This window comes from Peromyscus maniculatus, chromosome 19 (assembly GCF_049852395.1).
Source record: "Peromyscus maniculatus bairdii isolate BWxNUB_F1_BW_parent chromosome 19, HU_Pman_BW_mat_3.1, whole genome shotgun sequence".
Lineage (NCBI taxonomy): Eukaryota > Metazoa > Chordata > Mammalia > Rodentia > Cricetidae > Peromyscus > Peromyscus maniculatus.
Window position 1 is genome coordinate 14,948,042 of NC_134870.1, and position 25,819 is coordinate 14,973,860.

General features: G+C 48.0%; 1 protein-coding gene across 1 annotated transcript in view; it reads left to right on the top strand.

The window, feature by feature from the left end:
* Nucleotides 1–2,671: 2,671 nt before the first annotated feature.
* The window catches only part of Mocos (molybdenum cofactor sulfurase), a 49,160-nt gene continuing 26,012 nt past the window's right edge, over nt 2,672–25,819 (top strand). Inside the window, 7 exon segments of the mRNA XM_006980131.4 lie at nt 2,672–2,916; nt 8,688–8,777; nt 12,723–12,789; nt 14,772–15,413; nt 20,156–20,232; nt 21,640–21,839; nt 23,826–23,942. Coding sequence (XP_006980193.3) covers nt 2,784–2,916; nt 8,688–8,777; nt 12,723–12,789; nt 14,772–15,413; nt 20,156–20,232; nt 21,640–21,839; nt 23,826–23,942 — 1,326 coding nt within the window. The 5' untranslated portion in view covers nt 2,672–2,783.

Below are 25,819 nucleotides of genomic sequence, written 5' to 3' on the forward strand. Positions count from 1 at the left end.
ATAAAATGAGTCAAATTAGGCATCACAGAATGGGTTGGGAATTTCTCAACAACACCAGACACCCAGGCTTCTAATTTACCCTGTGTCTTCCACCTCCCAGCTGCTTGGCCTCCTACCATGATCTCTGCATTCCAGCTAGAAAAGAGGAGAACGACCTTTCCTAACTAAGGGAGTTTCTTGAAGTCCCACATAGTTCTGTCCAATATCCTTGGCTAGAATTTAGGATTGTGGCTATATTCAGTATAATGAGAAGCTGGGAAATGAATCCCCCCCCCCCCCCCCCCGCCCCCAGACACTTTGGGTTTTGAGTCAGAGTTTCCACTGTACCTTAGTCTTTCTTCCTCTCTGCTTCCCTCCCTCCCCCTCCCGACTTGCTGTGCTGAGGTTCTAATCCAGGGCTTCCCAGAGCCAGGAAACACTTTACCATGGAGCTACCCCCCTGGCCCGAGAATGGCTTTCTTTGGTCCACAACACCTAGCAGGGTGCATTGCCACCCAGTTACAGAATTAGGGGTAGGTATATCAATTTGCTAAGCCACATAAGCCAGCAGGAAGCATCCTCAAATGTTACCTATCAGTTGTCATGTAGAATGACTAATATCCTTTTCCCTTCTTGGTGGTATAGAGTTGAGAGGCAAAGAGCAGGAGGGAGGTGAGGTGTCCCAGCATAGAAGGGAGAGGGGAGCGGCAGCTTCTGAGTGAATACAGAAGTCCAACTCCCAGGAAAACAGCACCAGGAGCCAACCTGGGTGTGCCCACCCTGCGGCCTATGTTCTGCGAGTACTCTTGGCTTTTGTTTTGAACATTACATTATGCATATAAATATAATGGACCCTTGTTCCCCATCTCTTCATGATTCCAAGCTGCCCTTCCAGCTTTCTACCCACGGAAAAGGTCTCTCCAGTCCCTCTGGGGAGGGAGCTTCCTGTTTTTTTTTTTTTTCTTTCCATTGCTGTCTAGTTCATTCGACTGCAGCAAACTGCTGTGCTTTGGAAAGAAAGCTGCTCCATTGCTCAACTAACTGGCCCTCTTCTGATTTCCTAACCACCCCAGTACCTAGACGTGCAGCTTCTCTTTTAGGGAGCTACACGCTACAGAGGTGGACATGCAGAATTACTTGCATGATCTTAAACCAAATTTGCTCTTGGAGGAAACACCCACCCAAACCTCATGCCAGCTTGTCTGGAGATTTGATTCACGATGATGATAGGCCTGGACCTCCAACTTCCTCCAAGACCAATAGGCAAAGGTCTTCCGGGGCTAGCTGGTGAGCGAGCTGCTTCTCTGTCTGAATTGGCCCTTACAAAGCAGCTCGGTGACAGAACTGACCTCACTAGGTCACAGTAAACCAGTTAACTAAGTTAGGCTAACCCTCACAGGCCACCAGGCCCTGTCCTCTAGTTCTCCCCCCCTCTGCCCTCTTTCCTGAGCTTCTGAGGTGCCTCCACAAGCCTTCCATGCGTCTTGCTTCTCCAGCCTCAGACACTATCATTGTTAGTGCAGATTGGCAATCCCCACTTAAATGGCCTGAATGGAGCCCCGAATTGCTTCTCTGTGCCTGAGCTCTCTGCCTCCCAACCCCGGGCCAGTCTTTGGGACGGACCCTCTTGTCCCTGAATCCCATCACTTCTGCACTATCTGGACCTCGTAACCTCACTGTTCCGGGCCAGGACACTCCTGCCCAAACTTGGAAGCAGCACCAAGCGAGAAGACACACTTACCACTAGGCTTCTCTACCTTCGTCACCCATCCCACTCTATCTTTGGCCCTAGCCCAGGATGTTGGGTTGGGAGTGGCTGACTTTGACCCAGGCCTCAAACTTGGGCGTGGTGGCTTCCCATCTGGTCGCCTAGCTGTTGGGTTCTGGGCCTCAGGCTGGGTTCTCCATTGGGCAGGGATGTGAGCCCTTTTCCCAGTCCGTCAGTACATACAATTCCTGAGAACCGTGTTCCCTAGTGATGCCCTCCAAATTCAGTTCCTCGCCTGCACCTTGCCTGGGTTCACTTTGCGGTGTCTTCCCATGCCACCAGGCACCGCACAATCATCCACCTCCTCATCCCTGTCGTTGCCAGATCCAGGCAGCACTCTTGGCGCACCTGCACCTGTTGCCTCCTAGTCGTCGGCCCCGACCCTGCGCTGGTGGGTTTGCCTGGCTCTCCCGGCAGTTCTATGGCACACAGTGGCTGTGCTCTGAGCCGTCGTCGGGGTGCAGGAGGGAGGGGCCAGCCCACGAGCAGCCCTGAACAGGGTCACACTAGAGCTTCCGGGATCCGACGTTGCACAATCGCTGGGAGTTAGTTTATCAAGCAGCCCAATGTTTTTCCTCTGAAACGCCGGGGAGCGCTGGCCAAGGCAGCAGTTCAAGAGCCCTTCCCTTGCGGGGCTGGAGCTCATGGGGCGAGGATCCCGGGTTCTGGGCCAGGAGAACTCGGGGTCACATATGCCTAGCGAGAAGGCACGCTCCGTTGTTCCATCCACCTGCCTCAGTGGCACGGAGATATCCCAGGACTCCCGCCCACGTGTCTTGGATGTCACCTGAGTAGCGTCGGGCTGTGTCCGAGACTGCGAAGTGCGTGGCTGGGTCCTGTCCCAAGTGGCCAAAGGCCGTACTGAAGTGAAAGCACTCGGTGAGTCAGCGAGCTGAGAGGAGGCTGGCCCGCGAGGCGCCGCCCCTGGGTGGGGACCCGAGTCACCCACTGCCGGGCCAGGACAGAGTAGCCCGGCTCCCGCACTTGCACTTCCCGGACGGGGAGGCCTGGACTCCTCAGACGGCAGGCGCGGGCCATGGAGGTGGAGCGGGGACCTGAACCCCCGGCCTTCCAGCACCACCCAGAAGCCAGCGCACCACGCCTGGCCCAGGGATACCGGCTGCGCAGCACGAGCGAGCTGCGGGACCTGGAGTTCAGCCGCCTAGCAGGTGAGGGGCGGGCGCGGGGCCAACCGGGGACACGCGAGGACAGGCAGGGTGGGACCTGTGTGCTGTCTCATTTGGGGAGCACTTTGATCTTAGCTAAAAGGCTAAGAAGAGATGGACTCCTCGGGAATCGAAAGTCTGGGAGGGACTGTGAACGCTTGCTCCGTGCTGCCGGCTCCCGGCTGTCCCTTCCACAGTAGCAAGACTTCTTGCTACAATCGTTACATAGACTTCTTGCTGTAATTGTTGCATAGACTGCTCTGTGGTGCGAGACCAGCTCTGGCTCTCTTTAGGTCTCGCCGCACACTTCAAATAGGTTTTCTTTGCCCGCCTCTATTGCCGGGAGAATACCGGACTCTAAAGACCCCATCGCAGCCAAGGTCACACAATGCAGAATATTGAACAGAGGTGTTCCTCGAATGCCCTACACGGGGCCAGGGGTGTGCAAGAGGCTACTGCATGAAGTTTGGAAAAGTGATTCTGTGGCGGCGAAGAACTCAGAGACCGAGATTAATCAGCTGACAGGTCTCCCGAGGCCACGACCCTCTCTCCATAGGGATGTCCTCTCTGTATTTTCTAAACATTATTACTGCTGTTACTGTTGGCATTTTAAACAGTGTTCTATGTAGTCATGTGGTCCAGGTTGGCCTTGAACTCTCTATGTAGTCGAGGCTTGCCTTGAACTTTTGATCCTCTTTCCTCTGTCCCTGGAGCTCTGGGCTTAAAGGCGTGGCCCAAGCTCACCTGGCACCAAGTCTAGTTTTTTCTCTTTTCTGTAGCCAGAACAATGCTCTATATGAGCTCTAGCTTGCTGGGAAACTGGAAGAATTAGAGAAGCGTGCAATTTGAGTTTTAGTAGGATAAGCCTGTGAGCCTCTGAGTTGGATCGGACCTGTTGATTGAGTTGGAAATTAAGCTCAGATTAACTGCAGGTGTAGCAGAGCCCAGCCCACCCACAGCCGCAGGTTGAGTACTGGTCTTTAGTAGGAGAACTTGCCTGGGAAGCCGGCCCTTCGTCAAACTTCAGAACCCACGGTGGAGCAGGAAGGTCACGGGCCAGGGTACAGGGGTGGGTTTGATCCCTCGGGGTATCTGTCCCGCTGTGTGTGGCAGAACAGTGGCGCTTTAGTCTTTTCCTCGTTTGGAATAGTAACTAATTATCCTTTGGGGGCGTGGGGAGCTGTGGTCCCTCCCTGTGTCTCTCTACTCTGTAGCCACAGCCTCCTACTTATTTCTCCCCACTCTTCCCCGTGCTTTGTCACCGGCTGGAGACGGCCCGCCCTTAACTTCTTTGCTGCCCCCCTTCCTCCCTACCCTGCCCTCCGGAGGGAAATTTCCTACCAAATAGTCCGACATGAATACCCACAGGTGCAGAGGGAAGTAGGCCCTCCCCCTTTCGGAAGCAAATCCCAGAGCCCAGCGAATGATTAATTCAGAGTCACAGCTCCCTAATCTTCTTAAATCCTCTCCAATCCTGATCTCTCACACCCTCAACGCTTCATACAGGTGTGTTCAGGTCCCTCCTGTACCACCCCTCTCCCTCAGAAAGCAGAACCCAAACGACATTGTCTTGTAGCAGCCAGCGCCCCCACTTCCTGTCCCCACCACCTTTAAAGCCTTTTAACACCCACGGTGATGGTATGTAGGTTCTTTAAGTAATTAATTTTAAGCAGTCTCACTCTGCACTCAGCCCTAGAACTCATTATGTAGCCCAGGCTGGCCTCCCTCTTATGAAGATCTTCCTACCTCCACCTCTGGGGTGGTAGAATTACAGGTAAGAGTCACCATACCCAGATGGGCCCTTTATTTATTTAGAGAAGTCCCTGGATGCATTGTGCCTGAGGGAGACACCCCCCAGAGAGAGGGGGTGGGAAGGAAAAGAGAGAGATCTATTCACTGTGTAGTCCTGACTGGCCTGGAACTTTCTATGTTGACCAGGCTGGCCTTGAACTCACAGAGATCATCTGCCTCTGTCTTCTGAGTGCTGGGATTGAAGGTGTGGACCACCAACTTTGTGTGAGCCTGTGACAAGAGGATGTGACAAGTGTCTTCCTCTGTCACTCTCTACCTTATTTTAAGGCAGGCTCTCTCACTGGTGTGGAGTTTGCTGTCTAGGCTGGCTGACCAGTGAACCCCCTCTCCACCTCCCCAGGGGTGGCATTGCAGCGGCACACTACCATGCCCGGCTTTTTTATGCCCAGCTAAGGGATGGAACTCTGGCCTCAGGCTTGGGTGGTGAGCACTTTACCCACCTCCCATCCCCGAAGTAGACTTCTGTGGACGAAACAGGTGCTTTTTCCTACCTCTGAACTATTGGAGCACGTTCACTTTTTCCCCCATAGAAACACACTGGAGAGAGCTCGGGGGAGCAACAGCCAATCCGACCAGCCAGAGTGGTCTAGCCCCGACACCTTCTTTCCCTCCCTGAAGATTTTCTACAGAGTTAAAAATGTACCTGCTTAATCGCTGGCTCTGAGCAATTAAATGTGTAAACTGTAGGAGCGGAAATGTTTTGCTTGATTAGAATAGGGGTTTCCTGGACTTAGTGAAGGGGTGAACTGAATATCCTGCTGTGACCCAAATGGTTCTTCCAGCATCAGGTGCTGACTGACAGTTAAAGGTGCATGGCCCAGAGGAATCCTGGTCTCTCTCTCTCTCTCTCTCTCTTTTTCTTCCCCCCTCTCCCTTCCTTCTCTCTCCCTCCTTCCCCCTTTCCCTCTACCTCTTTTCTATCTCTCTGTCTCTGAATTTCTTAGAACCAGACAGTTAATGAAACAGCCAAGTATTTCAAAGAAAATAAAAATAGTTTGACTTCTCTTTCTGCAAGACCTAGTGCTAGTTGGCTTTCGGATCAGTTGCCTGCTTTTGTTCACTCTGAAAACTGTTTGCTGTGTTCCAGGCATCCAGCTGGGTACTGTCACACACCTACTAACCATCATCACACTTACAGATGTCAGAACAGGGGTCCAGAATGGCTGGTGGGTGAGCAAAGATCATTTGGCTGCTTGATTTGGATTTGCACTGTTGGCCTCCTAAGATCAGATCTCTGCTTCACCTAACTCAGTTACCTTCTTTTGCAAGATTAACTGTTGACCCAAAGCCAAACAAAGCAGGTTCTTCCTGAATGGCTTCCTAGCCCCTTGGAAGATTCTGGGCAAAATGCACAGTACTCCTCAGAGCCTGGGTCTCATCATGCATTGGATCTTCACCTGAAGATCTTTTTAGAAATTATAATTAAAATTTAAAAATGTACTTATGTGTATTTTGTCTGGCATATATATCTGTGTATTACATGCATGCTTGGTGTCTATGGAGGCCAGAAAAGGGCATCAGACCCTCTGGGACTGGAGTTTTGAGCCACCATGTGGGTGCGAGGAATTGAAGAGGAGCCAATGCTCTTAACCAATGACCTATCACCCCAACTCTTACGTCAACATCTTAGTACATTGACTATTCGATGTCCAAAGCCTTTCTTTTAGTTTGGTGAATTTTTATTTCACAATCTTCAGTAAAAGAATTGTTTTTATTATTTATTATTATTATTTTGTTTTGTTTTTGAGACAGGGTTTTCTCAGTGTAGTTTTGGTGGTGCCTGTCCTGGATCTCGCTCTGTAGACCAGGCTGGCCTTGAACTCACAGAGATCCACCTGCCTTGCCTCCCAAGTACTGGGATTAAAGTTGTGTACCCCCACTGCCAGGCTAAGAATTATTTTTAAAAAGATGATGTCTTTAATTCTTTGAGAATTTTATATAATGTATTTTGGTTATATTCATTCTTCATTTCTCTCCCAGCTCCTCCCAGACTCAACCTCCACCTTCCCACACCCTTCAAACTCTGTATCCTCTATTATTATTATCATCATCATCATCATCATCATCATCAGTATCATTATCATCATCCACTAGATTCAATTTGTGCTGGCCACATACTTGTGGGTGCGGGACCATCTGGAGCATGGCTGCCCAAGAAGGCAGTTAAAAACATCGGGGGATATTAGGTGATGTATTTGAATGCACCAGATTCAAAAGATGACAAATGAGACAGAGTGGCCAAAGAGCCTCCACTGGGTTCCACCCGCTGTTAAACTGCCACCCCAGGAGCGGAGGCTGTCACCGGTGCGCTTCTCCGGCAGTTGTCTGTATATATATATATATATACCCCTTTTCCGATGAAGGTGACCATAACATGTCTCACTTCAGACACTGGTTACTTGAGGACGTGGAGATATGATCACTAATAATGGTGATTATTTTGGGGGGGGGTGGTGAATGAAAATGTTCCAGAATTAGGTCATGTAAGCACATGACAGCCACTAAGTTATACACTTACAGAAGATGGATTTTATGATGTGTGGGTTATATCTTGATGAAATTGTTATAAAACAAACAAATATCTACCCTGCATGTCACAAAACTTTTAAGTGAATTAAAAAATAGATTTATTCATATTTTATGAATTTGAAATGGTATCCCAGGATTTGCTTCATCTGAGTTCTCTCTCTCTCTCTCTCTCTCTCTCTCTCTCTCTCTCTCTCTCTCTCTCTCTCTCTCTCTCTCTCTCTGTGTGTGTGTGTGTGTGTGTGTGTGTGTGTTTGTGTTTGTGTGCAGTTCACAAGTGTGAATGAGCACTTACTAAGAGCATACCTGTGGTTCTTCAGGCACCACTTACCTTGTTTATTTGAGACAGGGTCTCTTGTCACCCTGGCACTTGTGGATTAGACAGGATGGCTCTCCAGAGTGCCCCAAGGATCCACCTGCTTCTTCCTCCCCGCTGGTGGCATCACAAGCATGGATTCTGGAGATTAAAGTCAGATTCCCAAGCTTTCATGGCAAGTACTTTACCAGCTGAGCTCTGGCCTCATCTCATGTCCCTCTCCATCTCACGTCCGTACTTTTGAAGGAGTAGATAGGTACGGACCAACCTTATCTGAAATACCTGCGATTGGCCATTCCTTCTTCAGTCTTGTGATTTTGTTATGTTGCATTGGCTGTCTTCACATACAGGCCATTTTGCACAATCCTGGGTTTCATGAGTTGCACCTGCAGAAGGAAATGTTGGCACACTGACTGCATTTAACTTGTGATTGATGTTGCCCAAGTGCTATTCCATGAAGTTGTCCTAATCATCCCTATGCCAGCCTGTGCCATTGGCTTGCTGCCCACACCCTTACCCCACAGTGGGGATGATAACCTTTTGACCTCTGCCAGTCTGATCAGCCAATCCTAGTATCTCCAGCTTCTCTGAGTTTGTCTTTGGTCTTTAGGAGGGCGGGCCTGCAAGGGTGGCTTCTACCCTCTATCTTCTCTGAAGCTCTGTTAATGAGTCTAGGCTGAGGGCAGTGGAGCACTGTGGGAAAGAAAGGTAAGGGCTCACCTTTCCTGGAAACACTCAGCTTCCAGAACACGGTGTGAACGAGTGAGAAACTGCTGTGTCATTGTTCGTCACAAAGGTCTGCTGCGTAACTGCCTGGCTGGTAAGAGGGCTGCTTATCTATCAGGCAGGCTCCGCAGGGCCCTGTGCTTATTTTAAGAAACACACATCAAGAAATTCAGGGATATCAGCTCTGCTGAAAGATGTTGTGACAGGTGGGTGTGGTGCTGCACACCTGTATCCCAGCTCTGTGGAGATGGAGGCAGGAGGATCAAGAATTCAAAGGCATCCGTTGACTACACAGAGGATTTGAAGCCGGCATGGGGTACGTGAAGTCCTGCCTCAAAAACAAACAAACAAACAAACAGAAACAACCTCAGCTTCATTTGTGATTTTTTTTCAGGAACTGTCTACCTTGACCATGCAGGAACCACCTTGTTTCCCCAGCGCCAGCTCACCAACTTCACTAAGGATCTCATGGAAAACGTCTACGGTAAGGAACATCACACACACAGATTTGTAGCCAACTACACACAACTGGTTAATCAATTAATTTGTGTTTAATCATGTTGGATTCATGGCGTACATGGGGAATACATGAAGCAAAACCAGACTCATGCCAGATGGGTATGATCAGGGCAGCACCCTGGGTCATTCACGGTGTATCATACACATGTGTCTGAAGTAGAGAGCTCCGGCTCAGGGACAGGCCACTTCCGGAATGGGTTGGTGGTTTGAAAGCGCAGTGTTTGGTGGTCGTAAAACACTGTACCATGCAGAGGGTAGGGGAGCCTGGAGAGCATTCATTCACTCCCTCTAGACATTCCCTGAGCCGCTATGCTGTGTGGTTTGTAGTGCTATAACATCAGAGGAAAACGTAGCTCCTTTCTTGGTGGAAACCGTGGTCTAGACCTGGACGACAAGACCTTAGTCAAATGATCTCCAACTAAATGTGCTTAGCAACTGTTCAAAAGGCTGTGCGTGAAGGCGGCTGCCATCGTGGGCACCTGCATTTGCAGAAAGACAATAGGGTCGGCAGTGTGCATGTTAGGGGAGTCGGGAGGGGAGCAGATGCTGGATGATGAGCCCGAATTCAGTGGGACAGCAGGAGGGGACACCATGGAGACAGTTGTAGCAGCAAAAGCCAGGATCTAGGACCACAGATGGAGGAGATGACAGATGTCTGAATGGATAGGGTGATAGGTCAGGGCCATTCAGGGCTCTGTAGGTGGTGCAGTGGTGGTTATTATTCTAGGGAGGATGGATAGCCTTCCAGGGCATTCAGCAACAGCATAGTGTGCTCAGGAGATAAATCAGAAGAGATATATAATGCTAATATCAGTTGATCAATACACTATTCACTGGGCACCTGTCATGTATCAGGTGTGGTCAAATGTGTGGCGTGTATTATTGCCGTGCATCTGTATGACACTCCAAGGGCCATAGATTGTGTTCTTAAGCTTATATAGTATAGCTGTTTCCTCCAGGTAGAACATAGCCTCCATCTTGAATCAGAGCACCTCTGGTCACCTGTATGAGTCCCTCACAGGGTGGGGCCCATTGTCGGTCCCTTGTGGAAGACTTATGGAGGGGCTCACAGGACTCAGTAGCATTCTCAACATCACGAAGGCCATCATCATCCCTGAGGTTTATACAAGAGAAAAACAATGGACTGTGTTGGGACCATTTTGTAGTTGGTAAAGTTACCTATAACTTGCCCAGGGGATGGTGTAGCTACCTTTGAGTGACCCACACTCTTGTGAGTAACCTCAGGAAACTCATTGGCTCACCAAGCTGGTCTTGGGTGGAGTCTTTTCTTTGGCCTCAGTACTGCCTTTGGTGTTCCTATGTCTCCCCAGGAATAGTCTCACGACATCTTGATTTACAGGTGAGCAAATGGAGCAAATGGCAAGTAACTAACCTAATGCTACACATTTGGAAAGTTCTGGAGCTTGAGGTATAGGGCCACAGGAGCTATATCTCTAGGCGATTTGGCTCCAGGGCCTAAATCCATGTCTTCCCACCCCAAGACGTTCTTGTTCACAAGTCCTGTTATGCTACAGATATGCAGAGGGGTTTGAATCTTCACTCTGGGCAGTCAGGAGATCTTTAAATCTGAGAAAGCCACAGAGAAGGCGCCATTGAGGGATTTTTATCTTGATTTTCATCTGTGATTTGCAAAGAGACCTGAAATTTTCCTTCTGCAACTTTGACAAAAGCCACAACTGTGGGAAAGCAGTTAGCCTGAGAAATGGCAGCTTCAAGATCCAGGTAGTCTAAAGACACAGGGTTAAAAACTGACCTGAAGGAAAAAGGCAACGAGGGTGTGTGCCAAGTCCTACGGGCTGCCAGCTGGTAGGGAAGGAACGTGTGGTAGCCGCAGTGGCCATATTTAGTGGCTGGAGGGGAGAGTGCCTCCTCAGGTTGTACCCTTGGTTCTGTAGAGTTAATGGACACAGTCCCTGGCCACCTGAGGGGAGCTTGCAGAGATAGTCTTGGGGCCACCTGGCTGTCTCTGAGTTAATTGTCCCCAAATCTAGGTGCCATTTTGTTTTACAAATACACGGAGTGGTTTTCTTACTTAAGAGCTTTATTGAGTTACAGTTTACACATTATAACAGTCACCTAATTCATTTGTGCAATTCGGTGATTTCTTTTCCAAAAAATAATTTAAATTGTTTTATTATTTTAAGAATGTGGGTGCATTGTTTGCATGTATGTCTGTGAACAACTTTTGTGCATTGCACTCAGAGTCCAGAAGAGTCCAGAAGAGGGGGTCAGGTCCCTCAGAACTAGAGTTACAGATGGTTATGAGCTGCCATTTGGAAGCTGGGAATTGAACTTAGGTCTTCTGGAAGAGCTGGAAGTGCTCTCAAGCACTAAGCTGAATCTCCAGGCCCTTCAGTAATTTTTAAGTTTTCCCAGTGAGTGATTCAACCACCACTATAAGTCTGTTAGATGTCCTTATTTCTCCGTGAGATTCCCCAACCATTCATAGTTAAGCTCACTAACTCATCACTTTCACTTCCTCTCTACTGGCCTTAGTGGACATTTCTTATAAATGAAATCATACAGCATGCAGCTTCTTATGACTAGAGTCATTTGCTTACTGCATTTAAAATATTTTATTAGAATATATTAATTATACATAGTAATGCATTTCATTATGGCATTTTCATCTATGTATACATAATGTGTCCTGATCATAATCACCCCTATGACCTTCTCCTGTCCCCTTCCTACTTCTGCAGACTCCCTCCTTCTCCCCAACAAGTCCCTTTCCACTTGCATGTCTTTTGGAGGTGGGGTGTGAGCCAATGAGTTTAATTAGGGTTGCTTATAGGAGAATGGTTGAGAGATTATTTATGGGACCATGGGCAATTTACCAGTGACTATTTCATTGAAGAAAATATCCCTCCTTCCCCCATTGATCATCAACTGTATATAGATATTCGGGGATGGCTAGGTCCTTATAAGCCCCTATCCTGCTCCATGATGGAATGTCGATAAACCCAATCATGTGCAGCTCTTATGCTGGTAATCACAGATGCTATGCGTTCAAGGGAGCAATGTCATGCCTAGAAGACAGCATCCTAGAACACTCTTCCTCTGGCTCTTACCTTCCTTCTGTTCCCATTCCCATGATGTTTCCTGAGCCTTGGAAGGGTGATGTAGCTGTCTCATTTATGACTGAGCACTCAGGAGTCACTTGTCCTCAGCACTTTGACAAGTTATGTGTCTCTGCAGTAATTGCAGTGGGTACTCTGGGGAAAAAAAAGCTTTTCTGACCAAAACTGAGAGTATCACTAATCTATGAGCATGAATATTAATATTTAGAAGGCAGCTTAACAGACACATTGTGTCTGTTTATCAGAATAACAACAATAGGTTCCCTACTAGGGCCTATGACATCCCTAGCCACTGGCTTTTGATCAGGTTTTCAATTCCAGATGTGAACTCCCTGACATGGCCTCAATCAGAAGGCAGTTGGTTGCCTTCATAATAGTTAAGTCACTATTGCCGTGGTGGGCATAATTTTTCGCCCAGCAGCCTGCACAATACCTTCTTTCTATGCTATAAAAATCTTAGCATGTTTTTGATGTTCATTCCCGTCATAGCCAGTAGTTTTTTCTTTTTCATTGCCAAATAGTTGCCTAATATATGGGGATTGCTGTATTTTGACTGCCTGTTCACAGTCACTGGCCATTTCTGCTCCCTCCAGAGTTTGGCTTTATGAATAGAGCTGGTATGAACATTTGCGCAGTCTGTATGGATATAAGCATTTATTTCTTTTGAGTAGGTACCAAGAGCGGAATTGCTGGACCATACAGGACTTTTATGTTTTAAGTTCTTGAAAAATGGAGGGAGAGAGCTTTGAAAGGAACCCGGGGAGAGAGCACATTATGACTCTTAAAGCTTTGTCTCTGTGACCTGCTAGGTAATCCTCACAGCCAGAACATCACCAGCAAGCTCACCCACGACACTGTGGAGCAGGTCCGCTACAGGTGAGCCCGAGGGATGCCCATCCGAGATGGTTACCTGGGTGGACGGACTTCCTAGCAGAGGCCTGTATCCCACAGAACTTCTGAGGGGGGTTCAGAAAGAATTCAGCTAAACAGCAACATGTGAATGGCAATAACCAGGAGGTCAGAAGACAGAGGGCAAGAGTAAGGTACAGTATGGATTGAGAAACACAAGATGGCGGCTCTGAGTGGGAGCTGGATGGAGTGGAAGGAGCGGTGAGGTTCCCAGTTATGTCTTCAGAAAGAAGCACCATTTTCTGGCTTTCCTCTTCATAGATTGTTTTGTTAGGCATTTTTATTTATTCCTAGAACCATTATCACTTTGAGACAGGGGGTCCAGTGGCTCACCTCTAGCTCTCTTTTGTAACAATGCTGGCCATGAACTTCTAATCCTCCTGCCTCCACTTTCCAAGTGCTGGAATTGCAGGTGTGTACCACCATACCCAACGACCCCATTATTTTCACTAGTTTTTGCATGTGAGACTATTCTTTAACTGTTCTCCATGCCTAATAACTAGTTTCTGATACGTAATCTCCACATGGTATAGGTTACTTAAATCAATAAAATTCAAATTATTTCAAATTTGAAAGTGATATCAGTTTTGGATCAGCTTGCCAGTAGTAAAAGCAATGTAAAACAGGCTGCTGACTTAAAATTCATTGTGATAGGGGGGGAGATATGGCTCAGAGGTTAAGAGTACTTACTGCTCTTGCAGAGGACCCAGGTTCCCAGCACCCACAAGGTGGCTCATAACTGTATATAATGAATTCTTGGGGGTCTGATGCCTTCTGTCTTTCATGGGCACCTGAACACATATGGTGCACATACATATACTCAGGCACACAATAAGAATAATAAATAGCCGGGCGGAGGTGGCGCATGCCTTTAATCCCAGCACTCGGGAGGTAGAGCCAGGCAGATCTTTGTGAGTTTGAGGCCAGCCTGGGCTACAAAGCGAGTTCCAGGAAAGGCGCAAAGCTACACAGAGAAACCCTGTCTCGAAAAACCAAAAAAAAAAAAAAAAAAACCCACACAAAACAAACAAAACCCCCCAAAAAAGAATAATAAATAAATATATTTTAAAAAGTCATTGTGATAGAGTAGGGGAATACAAAGATGAAGGTGTTTTCAATTAATTTTCAGGTTGTTATAGATTTAAAACATTTTTTTTGGATTTATTTATTTGATGTGTGTAAGTGTTTTACTTACATGTATATATGTGCATTATGTTCATGCCTTATGCACACAGAGGTCAGAAGAGAGTGTTAGGACCCTTGGAACTAGTTACAGATGGTTGTGAGCTACCAGGTGGGTGCTGGGAATCGAACCTGGGTCTTCTGCAGAAGCAAGAAATATTTAAACATGCTGAGTCATCTTTCCAGTTCCTGTATAGATTTAAAGAAATGTAATTTATTTATTAAGAAGGTCTAGTCCCAAGGCCGCTCTAGAGCTTGCTATGTTTGAGGGAGATTGTTTTCCTTTTCCTTTTCCTTTTTTTTGAGACAGGGTCTTGTGTGTCTTGGACTGGCTCTGAACTCACTAGATTGCTGAGGCTGTCCTCAAACTTACCATCTTCCCGCCGCCATCTCCTGCGTTCTGGGATTGCAGGAGACAGCACCACCTTGGGTTTATGAAATACGTGGGACTGAACACAGACTGCTTGCGTTTTAGTCACGCTTCAGCCTCAGCTCTGTGTTGTAGGTTTCTGCTGTGTCCACGCAGAGATGGGACCCCAGAGGCAAGAAGTTTAAATGTGATCTTGCAAGAATTCAAGGTTATCCTTAGCTAAATAGAAAGTTCAAGGCCAGCCTATAACGTCTGACTCCCTCTGCCCTGGCTTAACTACACAGCTGTGGCTAAGCGTCCCTGGAAGGTAGAGATGCCCTATTGAGCAGACCTAAGGTAACTTGGAAATTTTCTGGGTGGAGCAGGGACCCAGCTGTGACACTGTGCTTCTTTCCAGGATCCTGACTCACTTTCACACCACCCCAGAGGACTACATTGTGATCTTCACATCTGGGAGCACAGCTGCTCTCAGACTAGTGGCAGAGGCGTTTCCGTGGGTGTCCCAGGCCCCAGAGAACGGCGGGAGTCACTTCTGTTACCTCACTGACAACCACACCTCTGTGGTGGGAATGAGGAAGGTGGCTGCAGCCATGAATGTCACATCCATCCCAGTCAAGCCAGAGGACATGTGGTCAGCGGAGGACAGGGGTGCGGGAGCCTGTGACCCTGACTGTCAGCTTCCACACCTCTTCTGTTACCCAGCTCAGAGTAACTTTTCAGGCACCAGATACCCACTGTCGTGGATAGAAGAGGTCAAGTCTGGGCGGAGGAGCCCTGTGAATGTGCCTGGGAGGTGGTTCGTCCTGCTGGATGCAGCCTCCTACGTCAGCACCTCCCCCTTGGACCTGTCCGCTCACCAGCCTGACTTTGTCCCCATCTCCTTCTATAAGATCTTTGGGCTTCCCACAGGCCTGGGTGCGCTGCTGGTCAGTAAGCATGTTGCTCCTCTGCTGAGGAAAGGCTACTTTGGAGGAGGAACTGCGGCTGCCTACCTTGCAGGAGACGACTTTTACATCCCGAGGCCGTCGGTGGCAGAAAGGTAACCTTGCCTGTGGCGTCCTTCACTTAGGCAGGCTGGCATGCATGACCTATAAGACTGTGCAAGCGGGACCCAGGTCTGGAACCCAGGTCCAGGGAGTTTGATGTCACGGGTAGGACAGTCAGGGCGGGGCTTAGATCTGGGAGTCGGAGATCAGCTGGAGTGTGTCATGGGTGACTCTGAACTCTGTCCTGTAGCTTCTTCACCTGGGTGGAGGAGGGGATCTGCAGATGACAGCTTCAGAGGAAGGAGAGAAAAGCCTGCAGGGAAGTAAGAGCAGCGGGCGCGGGGCTCTGGCCTCAGAGCACTAGGGAGAAATGACAGTGAGAAGCAGTGATCTTAAAAGAGGCTGGTCTGAAACACGTGCCAGGAGTTCACAGCACACGCACTTTCCCAGCAGCTAGAGTGAACCCTGCTCCGCTCCTCAGCAGGAATTAACCGAACCCAAAGCCAAAACCCGGGGAGCAGTGTTGGTGGCATCCTCTGCGAGTCAGGCTGAGAGGTTACCAAAAACACCCAGGGCAGGCTGTAGGGCAGGCTGAGTGGCTCTTGCTGAGTACCTTCCTGAGGGGGGAAGGTGGGACCCAGAATGCTGCATGTGTGAGAGGCCAGCATGGCCACTGACTAAGGACACACCATGGGTTTGGGGTAGGGAACTAGTTACCCACTTGGTACCCGTGAAGGCCTGAGGGGAAGGTGACTCAGATGCCCGCCCCATGCCCAGCATCCAGGTGCAGATTCTGGGTTCCACTCTGGTGGTAGAGTCAGGGTTAATTATATGGCATGTTACTGATCTACAAGGATATGGAATCGTTCCCCACACAGCAGCTGTGGCTGCATATGACTTGACCTCTCCGAAACTTAGGCTCTTTTAAGTGGGCAACAGAACATATTAAGAGACAATTGGAAATATCTTCCATTTAGGACTTCTCCAGAGTGAATATTCTAATACAGAATTGTGAACCGGTGTGGTGACATATTCTTGTCATCCTAGCTCTTGGGAGGTGGAGGCAGGAGGATTTCAGTTGAGGGTCATCCTTAGCTACATAGAGAATTTGAGGCCCCCCAGGGCTATAGAAAGGCCTGCCTCAAAAGAACAAACAAAACAAAATAAAACTACCCTCCAAAAACAAGCAAGCAAGCAAGCTAACTCTCCCTCCCCCTAAACTAGGAATGCTAATGTAAAACCTTTTGAACCCAAGTATAGTAGTTAATTATTTAGAATAACTAAGTGAGAAAAAAAAATAGCATTTGTGATACAATGTGTCTTAGTTACTGTTCTATTGGTGTGAAGGGACACCATGACCAAGGCAGCTTATAGAAGGGAGCATTTAGTTGGGGCTTGCTTTACAGTTTCAGAGGGTTAGTTCATGATTATCATGGTGGGATGCATGGTGGCAGGCAGGCAGGCATGGCACAGGAGCAGCTTACATCTTATCTACAAGCACTCAGCAGACAGAAAATGAGACTGAGCCTGGCTCTGGACACCTCAAAGCCCACCCCCAGTGACATACCTCCTTCAGTGAGGCCACACCTCCTAATCCTTTCCAAACAGTTCCACCAACTGGGACCAAGCATTCAAACATAGGTGCCTATGGGGGCTGTTCTCATCCAAAGCACTACACAATGTAAATTAAACACAGGACAGAGACACACTATGACTTAATTTGGTGTCTGAGATAGGGTTTTATTTCTGAAAAGAGACACCATGACCACACGCAGCAACTCTTATAAAGGAAAACATTTCATTGGGACTACCTTACAGTTCAGAGGTTTAGTCCATTATCATTTATGGCAGGAAGCGTGGCATCACACAGGCAGACATGATGCTGGAGAGGTGGCTGAGAGTTCTACATCTGGATCTGCAGGCAGCAGGAAGTGTCAGTGACACACTGGCCAGGCTCGGGCTTCTGAGACCTCAAAGACCACCCTCTAGTGAAACACCTCCTCCAACAAAGCCAACACCTAGTCCAACGAGGCCACACCTCCTGATAGCACCACTTCCTATGGGTTTATGGGAGCCATTTTTATTCGAATCACCACATCTGGCTGACTCGGGGACCGGAAGACCTGGAGAAATGGAGCAGTCCAAGGGGGCAGATATCCGAGGGCTGGGCTGGATCAGACCACAACGTTCTTTTGATTCTGATGGAGTTCTTTTAGCCAGAGCATACCTAGATGCTCACAGAGCAGACAGTATTACTTGCCTTTTTTTTTTTTTCGAGACAGGGTTTTTCTGTGTCGCTTTGTAGACCAGGCTGGCCTTGAACTCACAGAGATCCGCCTGCCTCTGCCTCCCAAGTGCTGGGATTAAAGGCGTGCGCCGCCATCACCGCCTGGCTATTACTTGCCTTTTTAAGCCCATTTTCTTTGCAAGCCCTCAAGTAGAGCTGAAAATGAAAAGTTCAGTAAGTCATTTATTGTGCGGTGCTGTTTACTGAGCAAGAGAAACATGAGGCACAAGGAAACCCATATAAGAGTTTATTAGGGGAGAGTAAAGAGGGGCGTGGAATAGGCCTATTGGAAGTGAATGGTGTAAGAGAAGGGGGCGGAGAAACAGGTGGAATCTGCTTTTTTTGGGTTCCCCGAGCATACGTATACGTGGTCACGCCAGCAAATTATGAGATCATGTGGTGCATGTATTACGTAGGACATAAGGCCTTGGGATGACTAAGCATCTTGCCTGGCTGCTGGACGGCACATGTGCAGTCATGTAGATGGGGGAGTAGCTAGGAATCCTAACACAACACACAGGCATATTGAAGGGTGAATGAACCATGTTTTCACCCGTCCAGATCTTACAGTTCAGTGCACAGCTGCTGTTACCTGCTTCCCTTCATCTGGATGTTTGTGGAAGCCTCCCCATATCACCCTTGTAGACAGCCCTTCTTCGGTGGTCACATTTCTCTTTCTCTTCTTTTTCTCTCTCTTCTTTGAGACTGCATCACAAAACCCAGATTAGTTTCCACATTGCTCTGAAGCTGAGGATGACCTTGAACTTTTGATCCTCCTGATGCAACCCTGGTCCTGTAGATTTTGCTAACATCATGTTAGAGCCACCCAGCATTTCTGCCTTATGTCACATCTGCTTCTCTGATGATCTATCACTGTTCTGCTGGTGTCCTGATCCTCCCGGTAGTGTGCTGGGCTTCTGTGAAGGACCGTGAAGATTTCGTTTCTCTGTAGAATAACATTTCCCTTGGAAACTCTTGGGTTGACACCTCTCCTCCTGACTTCTACTTAACCTCCACTTAAGCCTTCACTAGAGAGGACTCGGCCTGAGCACACCTTCCCTGTGTTTGCACTTACCTGCCTCAGTATGCTTGCTTTTCTCTGCCTGTGTTTGCTGAGCCTTGTTCCTTGTTTTATAGGTCATGATGCTGTGGGAAAGGAGCCTGCTTATCAGTTTACTGCTGTTTGCTTAGCACCAGGAACAGTGCCTGAGGCACAGTGAACCATCAATGATGAGTTAATGAAAATGCTGATGACATTAATGATTACGAAATGTAAACACAACAAACATTTTGACAGTGAAGAAGGTTAACATCTTTAAGATTAATGAGATCTGGGCTAGAGAGATGGCTCAGAGGTTAAGAGCACTGACTGTTCTTCCAGAGGTCCTGAGTTCAATTCCCAGCAACCACATGGTGGCTCACAACCATCTGTAATGAGATCTGGTGCCCTCTTCTGGCCTGCAGGGACACATGTAGGCAGAACATTGTATGCATAATAAATAAATAAATCTTTAAAAAAAAAAGATTAATGAGATCTTCATACTTAATCCAAACCTGTGCTTCCATATATTTTGGAACTAGAGACTCCTTTGTTAGGAGCCTCCCAGGAGCTCAGTGGGGTCCCCTTGACTTGATGCCTTGTCAATGGTGCCCCATTGTGGTCAGAGTATAGTATTTCAAGAGTTTGTGGCCAGTTCTGTTCAAATTCCTCCTCAGACTTGCAAAGTGTATCTCATTTCTCTCTCTCTCTCTCTCTCTCTCTCTCTCTCTCTCTCTCTCTCTCTCTCTTTCTTTTCTCCAGAGCTGAGGACCAAACCAAGGGCCTTGCACTTGCTAGGCAAGCACTCTACCACTGAGTAAATCCCCAACCCCCTCATTCGTGTTTCAAGACAGTTGTGGCAGGGTCCTGTGCTGTTGTTCCCTTTGGGGGAGGAGGCCAAGTAGGCACAGAATCAATGACAGAGACTCTGGGAGAATGTCAAAACAAGCAGCTCAGTTTATTCAGGAAGAGGCAAGCCTTATATACCCTCCACCCCACCCTGGGGGGAGGTCTGATGAATATGCATCTGCTGGTGTGACATGGCTGCCTCTCATTGGTCCAGGTCATCTCCAGATCATGTCTCAGCTGCTGTTGCTAAGGCCCTTAGGCAGACCCAGGTTGGCTCTCAGAAAGTATCTTTTTAACTTGTTTGGGCCAGCTGGCCCTCAAGCCTTTTAGGGATGAGGCATCCCACGGGCAGTGACTATCTTTCAGTGTCCTCTGTCACCACTGCAGCCCACCGTAGGAAGTCTGAGTAGTTTGAAAGGCTGCAGAACTGGTTAGGGCCAGAGGCAGTTAGGCGGGTCTTGACATGCAAAACTCCTCCCATGGTGGGGAAAGCCAGTTTTATAAGGCTACAGAAGGGAGCTATTAACAAACCATCACTCAACCTATGCCTGGCTGCCCTTACCTAGCACAGAATGCATGTGGATTGTGTTGGCCAAGGCTTGACAGCTTGTTCCCTACAGGTTCGAAGATGGCACTATTTCATTCCTTGATATAATCGCATTGAAACATGGATTTGATGCTCTGGAGTACCTCACAGGTCAGTGGACACATTTATCTGAGTGGACTTGGCTTTTGTTGCCTGTGTCCCTGAGGGATCCTAGGTACAGGTATGATGCTGGTGAAGGAGACAAGATCTATGGAAGGGAGCAGCATATATCAAGTAGCTAGAATCTCTGTGCAGTGAAGTCAGATTCTAAATGTCTTCAGAGCACTCAGGAGGGCTTGGGATGGTTGGTTTTTGCTTTTCCAGGCGTGGACAACTGTATTTTAACAGAGATCATTCCAGAGCCGAAGATTAATGGCTGTGTGTGGTGGAGGCATGGTCCTGGGTCCCTGGGCTAGGTGAGGTCTTATCAGCTCTTGCCTGCCTGGGTTCTCTCTACAACCCCACAGAGGAGCTGCTGACAAACCCATATTGCCCAACAATGGAGCAGATGCTTAGAAAGTGTATTCGTCAGAGTTCTCTAGAAAAACAGAACGTATAGGATGAATCTCTCTCTCTGTATGAAAAAGGGGATTTATTAGAATGACTTACAGGCCACAGTCCAGCTAATCCAGCAGTGGCTGGCTGTGAAAGGAAGATCCAAGAATCCAGTAGTTGCTCAGTCCACGAGGCTGGATGTCTCAGTTGATCGTCAGTATATGCTGGAATTCTGAAGAAGTAGGCTGTAATGTTAGTGTTACTGGATATGCTGGTGTCAGTATATGCTGGAATTCTGAAGAAGTAGGCTGTAATGTTAGTGAAGGAATGGGCTTGCTCTCAGGGGGAGGGCAAACAGGCAAAGAGCAAAAGCTTCCTTCTTCCATGTCCTTATATAGGCTCCCAGCAGAAGGTGTGGCCCAGATTAATCCACCTCAAGATCTGGATTAGAAGTGGATCTTTCTACTTCAAATTAAGCAAAGATCCCTCAGTGGCATGCCCTCCATTTTTGTATTTTACGTAATTCCAGATATAGTCAAGTTGACAACCAAGATTAGCTGTCACAGAAATATTGAATACCTTTCCAGTCAGGCAAGCTGAGGGGACTGGGATTTAAATCCAGGTCTTATTCACGCCTGACCTGTCCTGGCCACTCTTTCTTCCACCGGCTTTTGTCTGATGCATGCTCTTTCCTGACAAGAGCTCCCAGAGGCTGAGACACAGGCAGATGCCATTCCTCTTTCTATGGGGATGGGCATGAAAGCACATGACTGGAGCAGATTATGTCTGGTGAGCCAGGCATCACCTGGTGTGCTATGCTCTTGGCAATTTTTTTCTATACATAAGGTACCCAGACAAAACATAAAATAAAATTATTAAAAATACATCAACTTTGTCATAAGGACAGCTATAGTTAAAGTCGTTAATTGGTGGTCTGGGTTGACCAGTTGTAAAAAGCATGTCTTAGACAGGAGCGAGTGACTTATGTGTGAAGTCCGTGTCTCTGTGTGCTTTTGTCTCTAGGTGGCATGGAGAACATACAACGGCACACCTTTGCTTTGGCACAGTACACCCACTCTGCCCTGTCTTCCCTCTCCTACCCCAACGGAGCCCCTGTGGTACGGATTTACAGTGATTCTGAGTTTAGCAGCCCTGATGTCCAGGGTCCAATCATCAATTTTAATGTGCTGGATGATGGTGGGAACATCATTGGCTACTCCCAGGTGGGATTTTGATTCATCTTTTTTTTTTTTTGAGAGAGAGAGAGGGAGGGAGGGAGAGAGAGGTTTTCACTCTAGCCCAGGCTGACCTTGCACTCACAGCAACCCTCCTGGGTTTACCTCCCTAGTGCTGGAATTACAGGTGTTAGCTACTAAACTTGGCTCAAGTCAGGAGGTTCATCTCTCCCTATATTCATCATACTTACCCTTTTATACTAGAAATGTTCTTGTCTAAACTTGGAAGTCTTTTTGACTCTTGACATTTCCTTTAAAATCCCCAGAAGGAGCTGTGAGAAAGCCCAGGCTCTGTGGGTGAGCCTCACTCAAAAGCATTGGTTTATTTATACACATAGTCTCCTGTAGCCAAGGTTGGTGTGGAACTCACTATATAGCCACGGATGACCTTGAACTCTTGATCTTTCTGCCTCCACGTCCTGTGTGTAGACATTAGACACACCCAACCATACTCAGCTCAGAGGCTTTACAGCTCTCGTCGATATGCAATTCTGCTCAAGCTTGGCTGTGTATGTCTTTAGCCTGCTTTATGTAGGTAGAGAGAGAGGAGCAGAGAGCAGATGACAGCTTGCCTGAATGGGAAGGCACCTAAAACAGATGGAAAAGCAGTGTGGCCAGTAGGCCACAGCTGAGGTCACCTCATGTAGCCCAGCAGTACACCAGACCACATCACAGCGTATGTTGTCATGAGGTGAAGCCCAGAACCACTCCTCTTTACTTATTTATTAAAAAAAAAAGTATCACCAGTAATCCACCTAGCTTCAAAGAATCCCATATTTCTGCCTAAGTCTATACATGCGATGACTTCAAAGGATTTGTGGGCTGGTTAAAGCAGTTTCTGTGATGCACCCTCTGCATGGACTTTTTTCCAATGGGGAAAGAGGGAAACTGATTTGCATGTAGGGAAGGGCCACATTTGGAACAGACTCAGTTATCAGTTAAAGTTAGAAGATGCTGCTCGTTTCCCCTGGACATCCTAGAACACGTGCATCTTGATGACACTACAAACAAAATCTATTTCCTCTGTATGCACTGTGGCATGATGCTACTCTGGAGGCCGAGGCTGGAGAATTCTTCAAGCCCAGCATTTAGGACCAGTCAGTGCACACCCCATAGCCTCCAGGGGGCAGCAGAGAGTCATGACACCTGGACCGAGCAGCAATCCTGACTGAACCTGAAGTTGGAGAAATTAGAAAATGGACATAGATGACATACGACACCCACATGATGCTCATGACAGGCTGTGAGCCAAGCTGGTGCTGCACCTCACTGGGTCCTGCTCTGTGGTCAGACTCTGTGGTGACCAGTGTGAAGGAGCTGACAATGGCCCCAGCTCCACTCACTGTTACTCTTCTGGGGCTCTTAACTTAGACTTTGGTCTGGATTTGATATTTTCTCAAGCACACTTCTCTAGTTCGATAAACTCTGATCTCCAGGACACTTTATAAAATGCTGAATAAGCCCATAGATCCTTACATCAGTTACTTTTCTCATCTTGGTGATAAAATGCCTGGCTAGAGCCATTTCAGGGAGGGGGTGATTCTCACTCCCAGATGAAGTGATATGGTCATCACTGAGACAAGGGAATGGTGGCTGACAGCCCCATGGTGGCAGGGGTGGGTGCCTCACCTCCTCACTGTTCGGCAGAGGGAGGAAGGGCTAAATTTTAACTTCAAAGGCCCACAAATTAGTGGCTTACTTCCTCCAGTGAGGCCCCACCTACCAATGTCCCACAACTTCCCAGAACATCACCAACAGCTGGGGACCGAGTGTTCAAGCATGTGAGCCCCTGGGGGTATTTTTTTTTTACATCTGTGACATAACAGCCATGACTTTTAGAGCAAGGTCCAGACTTAGGTCACCTACCATCTTTTTGTTAGGAAAGAGAGGTTCAATGCTGTTCCAGAATTCTGTTCCTGACAATCATAGTGAAACTGATTTCTGACACTGATTCCTTGTTTCTTTTATCCTCAGGTAGACAAAATGGCCAGCCTGTATAACATCTACCTGAGGACTGGCTGCTTCTGTAACTTGGGGGCCTGCCAGCGGCACCTGGGGCTAAGTGACGAGATGGTTAAGAAACATTTTCAGGTCAGTACAAGCCCCTGTAGCCCACGCAGACTGCAGTCAGCAAGACTGTGTGGTGGCTGGTCATTGAGGCTGGTGGAGGCTGCTTCTTCAGGCTCATCTTGCCAGGACCATTCCGAGGATGGACCAAAAAGAAAAGGAGTTGATAAAATACAAAGTGCTTGAAGTTATTAGCTCTGTGGCAATATTGTATGATTCATATTTCACTCTGAGAGTAATTTTTTAATTACTCTATTTGTGTGTGTGTGTGTGTGTGTGTGTGTGTGTATACATGAGTGTGAGGTCAGAAGGCAACTTGTTGAAGTTGGTTATCTCCTTCTACCATCCTGGAGATCAAATCTAGGTTTGCAGGCTTAGTGCCAAGTGTTTTTACCCCGTGAATTGTCTCACTGGCCTGAGGTTAAAAATGTAACCAAAGAGGGCTGTTAGCGGACTTTTGGCTTCACACCCTGCCCAATTCACTCTTCCTCAGGTACAGCTTCCTAACTGAAGTTAGCCTCCCTCCAGGCTGGGGGTGGGTAGAACTCATCCATGGATCCAGGGGTCCTGTCTCTCAGAATCCTCACTCTCCCTGTTTGTCCTGGGGTGGAGGTTTTTTCACTCTGGGTACATACAGCCTATTTTGAATTATTTTTCAAGAATAGTTTCTCACTGTGATAAAAGATCCAATGTAAATGACTCACTTGGGAGGAGTTGCTTGCTTTGCTCATGATCTCAATCGGGTTCAGTCAATAGTCACTGGGCCCCGGTGCTTGGGCAGAGCATTCTGGCAGTGGGAGTATGGCAGAGGAGAGGAGCTCACTTGGTGACTGACTGGACGGTAGAAAATGTATAAAACGAAAGGGCTCAAAGCTCCTGCTTCGGTGACCTGCTTCCTCCAGCTGGGCCCCCCTCTTAGTATTTCCACAGCCTCCCAGAACAGCGCCACCAGCTGGGGAGTGTTGAACCTTATGGGGCGCTTTCCAGTTTCAAACCATAGCCAGTGGCAAAGAGTCCTGTGCATTTTGCAATAGTTGCTAGTTTGAGTTTCTTTTTTTCTTGCCACTGAATGTGCACATGCTAAATCCCAGTCAACTATTATTATTATTTATGCATGATATATGTGTGGACACTCGTGGCACGTCATACATGTGGAGGTTGGAGAACAACATTGTACAGCTGGTTCTTTCCTTCCGTCTTCGTGTAGATTCCAGGGTTCAAACTCAGGTCACCAGGACTGGGCAGCAAGCCTCCTTAATCAACGAAACCATCTCTCCAGCCGCTGAACTAGATTTTATTTTGAAAAAGACAAGGGGCCTGCCTACCAGGGATGTGACCCTCGGCAGGTTGAACATGACCCAATGGAAGTCATATATCTAAGAGTATATGGGCAGCACAGACTGTACCTGTTAAGGGTTGAAAAAAAGGGGACACACACTTAGTTGGGTAGGGTAGGGGAGTGGACCTGAGAGGCGTTGGGGGAGGGGTATGATTATGGTCAACATATATTGCATGAAATTTTCAAAGAACTAATCAAAACGAGAAAAAAATTGATCTCCATCTGAAAGAGAAAGGTAGAGGGAGAAGGAGGGGAGAGGGAGAGAGAAAGGGAGGAAGGGGGGAGGTCGAGAAAAGGAGAGAAAGAGAGAAGGCAGCGAGAGAGGCCCAGAACTCAATGCCTGCAGCTCTGGCCCTGGCTCTGGATGGTGATGGAAGGCGGTGTCACATCTCTGAGGGTGACTGGCCTAGACGGGGGAGGTGTCCCGAGCATGTAACGTATGTACTTCCTGTGACCTGTAACACCAGGCAGCTAGATTTGAAGATGGAGTACCTCCACCTTCTCCATGGTGGCAGGGGCAGCTGAGCTGGCCTGGGCCTTCAAGGGGCCAAGGGCTGGCACT